This window comes from Papaver somniferum, chromosome 2, assembly GCF_003573695.1.
Source record: "Papaver somniferum cultivar HN1 chromosome 2, ASM357369v1, whole genome shotgun sequence".
NCBI lineage: Eukaryota > Viridiplantae > Streptophyta > Magnoliopsida > Ranunculales > Papaveraceae > Papaver > Papaver somniferum.
This window is the reverse complement of record NC_039359.1, coordinates 198,916,173-198,923,896: the sequence shown is the minus strand read 5'-3', so window position 1 is coordinate 198,923,896 and position 7,724 is coordinate 198,916,173. Positions and strand designations below refer to the sequence as shown.

General features: G+C 34.9%; 1 protein-coding gene across 3 annotated transcripts; it reads left to right on the top strand.

The window, feature by feature from the left end:
- The first annotated feature begins 2,138 nt into the window (after positions 1 to 2,138).
- LOC113350190 (protein BONZAI 3-like) lies at positions 2,139 to 7,182 on the top strand. 3 transcript variants are annotated; one of them, XM_026594293.1, is made up of 16 exons: positions 2,139 to 2,680; positions 3,343 to 3,390; positions 3,847 to 3,995; positions 4,101 to 4,149; positions 4,253 to 4,309; positions 4,473 to 4,652; positions 4,759 to 4,893; positions 5,121 to 5,182; positions 5,296 to 5,395; positions 5,481 to 5,595; positions 5,697 to 5,773; positions 5,961 to 6,098; positions 6,183 to 6,347; positions 6,435 to 6,548; positions 6,649 to 6,745; positions 6,839 to 7,182. In XM_026594293.1, the coding sequence occupies exons 1-16, from the start codon at positions 2,504 to 2,506 to the stop codon at positions 6,937 to 6,939; spliced, it is 1,764 nt and encodes a 587-aa protein (XP_026450078.1). In that variant the 5' UTR covers positions 2,139 to 2,503; the 3' UTR covers positions 6,940 to 7,182. The 3 variants fall into 3 exon arrangements, with proteins under 3 accessions (XP_026450078.1, XP_026450077.1, XP_026450079.1); XM_026594292.1 differs by having other exon boundaries at positions 6,180 to 6,347; XM_026594294.1 differs by lacking the exon at positions 3,343 to 3,390 and having other exon boundaries at positions 6,180 to 6,347.
- The last annotated feature ends 542 nt before the right edge of the window (positions 7,183 to 7,724 follow it).

The window sequence follows — 7,724 nt, the reverse complement described above, 5'->3', positions numbered from 1 at the left end:
AGTAGAGGCAGATTTTTGAAAAAAAAATCATGTACGAGTGTTGTGCCACATTACCCAAATATTCACGTATCCAAATCTGTTCTTTTGTTAAAATTTTGAGAACTAATGAAATGACGATACCCGTCCACTAACTAATGTTTTTTTTCAAATTCGTTGCGAGCTTAACCCGAAAACAATTGTGAACGGAAATGTATTCAAAGCAAATGGTTGGTTCAAAATTTGGATGTGTTTTCGGTTGTTTTTTATTTTGTTGTTAAACTTCATCATTACATTTCATACGCATTTTTAGTTTTGTGTTGTACATTTGTCCAGTTCATTGCAATTGAGCATAAAATATTAACATACAATGGTAAAATGTTCATTATATACGGGTAATGGTCCAAAATTTATTTTTCATTTCCATTGGATTCCTTCCGTCTAAGGTGTAAATGGTGAATTTTCTTTTTAGGTTGTCCCATTAGGTAGAGCATATGTATTTTTGATATTATTAAAATTATTTTTCTTTGCATATATCCATATTTATGGTACATATGTATCACACCAACTAACTTGATATTTCTATTATTATTATCTATAATTCAAATCAGAATGGGTTTTTGAGTCTTGGATGGTCGGATAACATTTTGAGAGACAAACGTTGCATCCGACCATCCCAATCTCATCCCAGATAATGACATCTGACGGATGTAAAATTTGTAACCTCCACCAATTATGGATACATGCATTTCTAACCCTCATAATTATTCCATTAAAAAAATTAATGTGCCAAAAAAAATAATCTTACAAATAAATGTTACAACAATGTAAAACCCACATTGTTTGTTCAAAAAAAAAATTTAGAAAAATTGACTCATATTTTTTTAAAATCGAATTAGCCCACCTTCATCAACCTATAGAGAAAAAATACCATTAGAACATCTGTGGTTACAACATGTAAAAATTTTAGTATTTCATTATGATTTTAATTGAAAATGGAAATGTTATTTTATCATAGGCTTAATTTTAATTTTAGTGAAAAAATAAATGTTATTTTAAAACTTATAATTGACCTAGATAGGACATGTAGACTCGTAAGCTTGCATTCTTCCTAGCCTTGCAAATGAGACAACTATCTATCTTGGAATCACATTCCTTATCAAAGCTACACTGACACTGAAACCCTAATCTTTTCATAAATCTCGACCTCTTGGATGGTTACCTTTCTCCTTTGCATCTACTAGGTTTATTTTGTTATCTTCTTGATCTTGATTGTCTTTTCCTCCATAACAACACGATTGAGCATCGTTATCTAAACCTTCAATTACTGACCCATCGCTATCACCAAATCCTTTTTTTATCATCATGATTCACCTCCATCTTCTTAACTCCTGATTTGGTGTTGCAAATATCGAATATGGAAAACGTGTAGAGTGGTGTTATATCTTCATCCGAAAATAGTTGCAAATATCGATGAAGATTCAGCATAATGGTCTGAATAGATTACAAAGAAGTATCAAAGATCACCAATTTTTGGGGATCGACTAAAAAATATAATTTTAGGCCAAAATAAAATAAATTACCTGGCATCTTTTTTCAGAAATTATTATTATAATCGATTACAATTGTAACCTAATTTATAATGAAAATATCCAAGCCTTTCACAGCTGCAAGTTCTCATGGGTCAAAAAAGGTATTATTATAGTTTGTAGCATTTATTTAAATCATTATGACCAAAAACTATTTTGTCTCATGCCGTACCGTTCCGGCACGGGTTATCTCTAGTACGGTTCTAAAATACAACGCATTTTTGTCATTATAAAAAGATAATTACATCATTTATGACGTCATCCCACATGGATATTATCCATCTTAGGACAAAACAATAATTTATAGGACCAAACAGTAATATATATTTTTTAAAAGGACCAAACAGACAATTGACATGACCAAACGCACTCTATAATATTATTTATAAGACTATATGGTATTTTGTACTCCTTCCTTTTCATAAAAACCCAAAAAATAAATAAAAATGAAGTAGATTTGTTAGATCCCATTGGAATCACCCTACCCCTCCGTCCAAAAAGTCCAAGTCATCCCCGTGTCAGAAAACGCGTTATATATGTTGGGCAACAGACATTTGAAGTCCCAAGCGAATTATCAAACACCCCTCGCAGTTAAATTAAGTACTACAGAGTTAGTAGGGGAAGACTAATCTTCTCTAACTGCTTCCAAAATCTAAATACCGATTTCTTAACAAGGGCATATTTTGTTACATAATTACTATCATCGCATGGAACGGCCAGATATATACTATTATATCAGCACGCGAATCCAGCGAATTCCGTTTTTAGAGGAGCTACAATTTCCTCGTTTCTTTCAAACTTTCCAATTTTAATAATTCTTTCGTCTTATCACTCAAATTCTTCTTTTTCTTCTCCGAAATTGTTTTTCATCGAATTTTCAAATTCTCTTGAAACCGGTAGAAGTGACAGAAACTAGATAGAGAGAAAGAGAGATAGAGATGGGCGGATTGTGTTCGGACTTGAAGGGAGGAAGGCAGGGAGTAGCAAATTCACAGCATACAGCTTTTGCTTCCAACCAAAGAGGTGCAGGTGTTAATGCAGGAGGAGGACATAATGATGCTGTTGATACTTTCTTAAGATCTCGTGGTGTTCATACGCTTTATACCCAAATTGAGGTATTCCTCTTAAGAAAACCCTAAAATTAAAAAGAATTCATGTGATATTTTGGATAAGTTTTAGTTTTAGGGATTTTGTGCAAGTAATCTACTGTATCTGAACGCCTTTACGTTTTGTCGTCTTCCGATGAAATTTTGATGGACTGATTGGGATGCTATTGAAAGATTCTTTTGTTTCTGGGAAGTAGATGTAAGTTTAGTAAAGTATTTTACGAGTCAACCCGGTAGATAGGGCTTTTGTATACCGTGTTATTTCTACCAGTTTCAAAATGATAGGTTTGTTTCATGTATAAAGTCTAATCGGGACCGGAGAATTCTATTTATTGTAGAGATATTATTTAATTTAATGAAATTAAATTGTAGTTACACTATTGGGCCAGGGTTTGTAGTAGTTTTCATCACACTGATTCCATTAAACATTCATGGGAAGGTGAGTCAACCCGGTGGTAAACTGACTGGACCATGTTCTAACATAGATCCACTATTTATATTTAAAACATGTTCTCGATTAAACGCTGTTGAATTTAGTACTGTATGTCATAGCAAATATGTTCCTCGCATTTAAGTCAGTTATCAGTTGTGATTTTTAAACATGTCCAAGATGAAGATGATGCCTTCTCTGATATTGATGGTTTATCTACTTCTTTTGAATCTATCTGCAGTTGTCCATATCTGCTTCGAAGCTACGTGATATGGACATTCTCTCGAAGGTAAACTTGTGGCTGCTCTTTGTTGTGGTTCCAACTAATTTCATTGGCAATTTGAAACGGGTTAACGCTGTGAATATCTGTGAAAAATATTAACTAGTCCATGAAACTTGGTTGTCAACTTGTCCTTCAATACATTTGACTTGCTTAGTGCCAAATTCCTGATAGTTGAATTTCTGTTAATTTTTGCATTTTATTTTTTCCCCTTATTGCTAATTCTCTATTTTGCGGGCTCCTGTCTGTTTCCAGTGCTTAAGCTTTGACTCAGTAACTTAGTGCTTCAGAAAGAAAAAAAAGTAACTTAACCTTTGACTCGGTAAAATATTAGCTACAAATCTACATATATTGTGGGAAGCTTAATGCCTACTTGTCAGTGGTTATTGTCAAGTGTGCATGTTATTATCTGTTTATTCAATAGGGGTAACCCTGATCTTATCTATACTTCTAAATTTGTTGTAGAGTGATCCAATGGTGGTCGCCTATGTAAAGAAAAGAGATGGACAACTCGAGGAAATTGGTCGTACAGAAGTAATAATGAACACATTGAATCCTATCTGGGTTCAAAAGGTTTCAATTGCTTATCAGTTTGAGATTGTTCAGCCATTGGTGTAAGTCACTGTTAAGTAGGATGATGTTCATCTTATCCATTTGTATTCTCGTTGTCAGGTTAATCTTCTCCCTACTTTAGCTGATCACTTAATCTTGTTTTTCAGGTTTCGTGTGTTTGATGTTGACACTAAATATCACAATGTACCAGTAAAAGTATATTTCCTTTTGTTATTTCTTAGCTTTTTCTTGTGTATCATTTTATTTCCAGGCTTCATTAGTAAGCTCCCTTAATATCTATATCTTGAACTCATTGCAGTCGTTGAAGCTGAATGAGCAAGACTTCCTTGGAGAGGCTAATTGTGTTCTGTCAGAGGTAGTGGTTTGATTCTCATGGGTTTAATATGCAGAAAATTCCCCTCACTTACATTATTTTATTTTTTTGATTAGATATGTGTGTAAACTAAACACTTTTGTGCTTGTATGTCTAGTTATAGATGCAATATCACAATATCATTTTCTTTACTTCATCATGGCAGATTGTGACCAAGCATAACAAGAGCTTGACACTACATATTCAAGGAAAAAATGCTCATGGTGGAATTAGAAACATGGGGACCTTGACTGTCCATGCAGAGGAAACAGTCGTTTCAAGGCTAGCTGTTGACATGACATTCCACTGTTCCAAATTGGAAAACAAGGACCACTTTTCTAAAAGTGTAAGTAAACACAATATTTAAATTTAAACATGACTTTTTGCATTTGCAGAATTTATTTTGTGTTTGAGTATCTGACTTTAATTAATTTTGCCTCTCCTTTTCCCAGGACCCTTTCTTGAGGATATCAAAAATTGTTGAGAGTGGAGGTTGTTTTCCTATATGTAAAACTGAAGTGATTGAAAATAATTTGGATCCGACCTGGAAGCCTGTGTGCTTGACTGCACAGCAATTTATAAGCAAGGTAAGCTTGTAAATTTCTCTATTGTTCTTTCAATCCTTTTTTAACCCGTTCTTGTTAGGTGCAGATGTTGATCTTGGCATATGGAGTAGATGAAATAATTTCTTGTTCATAGTGATTTAGACAATGCTGGTGGGCAATTTCCTGGTGCTAGAATCTGATACGGCTCATACTGATGAGCTCTTAATTAATCTCCATTTTATTCGCTTATCAGTTCCAATTTGATGCAGGATAATCCTTTAATAATTGAGTGTTTTGATTTCGATAACAGTGGCAACCATCAACTTATTGGGTAAATGATTAAAAATGCTCATTTCATTTCTTTTCTGCATGTTTATTATTCATCCTTTTAGGTTGCCTTCTCTATACGGAAGTATTTAAGTTTCTCTAAATTTATCCCATCAGAAAACTTCAGAAATCAGTAGCAGACTTGGAAATGCTTTGCCAATCGAAAACTGGTGCAAATTTTCATGCACCTTCTTCTCACCAACCAGATAATATGAAGGTATATCTCAATGTCTTTCACAAAGACTGTCACCTGATGAATAATGCTGTCTTTAACTCGAGTCTGGTCATTTGTTTCTTTCCAGGTGCTGAAGAGTCAACTGCATGTGCAAATGTATCGTGAGAAAACGCAATATACATTTTTGGATTACATTTCTAGCGGATTTGAGCTTAACTTTATGGTTGCTGTTGATTTTACAGGTATGCTGGTGTTTATAGTTTTTGGAACTTGTTTCCTTTAGTCCTATTTCTCTGTTTTACTTTGTAGCTAATGGTTTGATGTGGTTTCTCCCTTTGACCAGCTTCGAATGGTAATCCTCGTTATCCCGGTTCCTTGCATTATATTGACCCTTCAGGCCAATTCAATTCTTACCAGCAGGTGAAACCCATGTCTATATGTTAATATATTTTCTTAGTCTCATTCATCTCCAGAAGTGATAAGTCTAAAAAAAATCCCAAAATCGTAAAGGAGGAAACTTAGGATATTGGATTATTTTTTGGTGGAACAACTTGATACATGCTTATGGAAGATTTGCAGTTCCGAACTCTTACTGACTTTTTCACAGGCTATACACGAGGTTGGAGGGGTCATACAGTTTTATGATACCGATAAAAGTTTCCCTACATGGGGTTTTGGAGGAAAACTAGCTTGGAGTGGAGTATCACATTGTTTTAACTTGAATGGAAGTCCTAATATGTCTGAGGTGACTGTCACTCTTGCTATCGCTCTATTTGGTAGAATCTGGGCTACTTTTTTCATGGTAGTTTTTTTCCATTTCAAGTAGCAGGTTGAAGGTGTAAATGGTATCCTGGCCGCGTACTCTAGTGTCTTGCAAACTGTTACTCTTGCTGGACCCACTGTATTTGGTCCGGTGATCAACACAGCTGCTCAAATTGCTGGCCAGTCCCTTGCACTTAACCAGAACAAATACTTTGTCTTACTAATAGTTACGGTAAAGATAATCTTCCTTCTGTTGCATATCTGTTTCATGTCCTACAAAATTTACTGAAGGTAATTAATTTAAAACTTACTCTTTTAGGATGGTGTACTTACTGATCTTCAAGAAACAAAAAATGCTCTGGTGAGAGCGTCTGACTTACCCTTATCGATACTCATAGTTGGAGTTGGAGGGGCTGATTTTAAACAAATGGAGGTAGTACTTGTGCTTTCTTGTCGAATAATTAAAATTATTCTCGAGCTCTTAGATTGATTAATTCTCTCAGGATTGATGGTTGTCCTGAATGACTTGGTAGGTTCTAGATGGTGACGACGGAAAGCGGTTAGAGAGTGACACCGGACGGGTAGCTACACGTGATGTTGTACAGTTTGTTCCAATGCGTGATGTACAAGGTAATTACTGTTATTTGACCTGCTTGGATGCCTGAATGTTTTTCAAGTCCTCATTTATATCTTGAAACCGAACTGAACCTTCCGATGACACAGGTGGACAAATCTCTGTTGTTCAAGCACTCTTGGAAGAGCTTCCTTCACAATTTTTGACATACATGCGCAGCAGGGGCATCAAACCTCGCTTTGCGGACTAAACTGTCATAGCTTTAAACCCCACGAGCTCCCAAGCTTACAGATACTGAACCTTCGCGTGTTAGTGACTTGATTTGGATTTGTGTATAATACTTACTTGTGCAGACCCATCAACTGTTAGATATTTAGGGCCTTACCAGACACATACTAGTTTTTACTGTTTTCCTTGCCTTCGGCATAGTTTGGCAGCTACATTCTTGTACAAATGGGACCTAGTTTGTGGATATCAAGAGATTTTTTTTCACGTTGTTTCTGTGAAATGGCAGCCAGTATATGGGAGCCCTGGTAGTTGCTGGAAACTTTAGGTGCATGAATTATCAGTAATCAGGTATGATCTATCATCGGTTGTCGACCGTCAAATATAATTTCACTTTCTTATTTAACTACAATAATATAGTGAGTGGTAGGAAAGAGTTCGTATTCACAGAGAGGCTTTTGTTATGTAATTTTCAGTTTCTAAGATAATCAAGGGGGATTTTTGTTTTAGCAAATAAAGTAAAGCAACGCAAATAGTTGGAATAATCAATAAGGAGAAGATATTGGTCACGGGATATTATCATTCACAAACATGTATTTTCATCAATGACTAGAATTGATATTTTAATCTCGCATTTATTAAAAGTCCTAGGGTAACTTGATCGCAAGAATATCCCGCTAATTCCCTAATTTCATCACAACCACATTAAAAGATGCATATGTGAATTCTTCCTAGAAAGCAACCCAAAGTGTAAAAGCACAATTAAGTTTAACTCCCTAAAAACTTTAAGATTTATGAAATAAGACTAAT

Bases quoted from the DNA above. Each gene is read 5' to 3' on its own strand.
- LOC113350190 (XM_026594292.1), top strand. From the start codon at position 2,504: ATGGGCGGATTGTGTTCGGACTTGAAGGGAGGAAGGCAGGGAGTAGCA. The intron at 6,099-6,179 runs GTGACTGTCACT...CATTTCAAGTAG, and splicing joins GAAGTCCTAATATGTCTGAG to CAGGTTGAAGGTGTAAATGG. The intron at 6,746-6,838 runs GTAATTACTGTT...CCGATGACACAG, and splicing joins TCCAATGCGTGATGTACAAG to GTGGACAAATCTCTGTTGTT.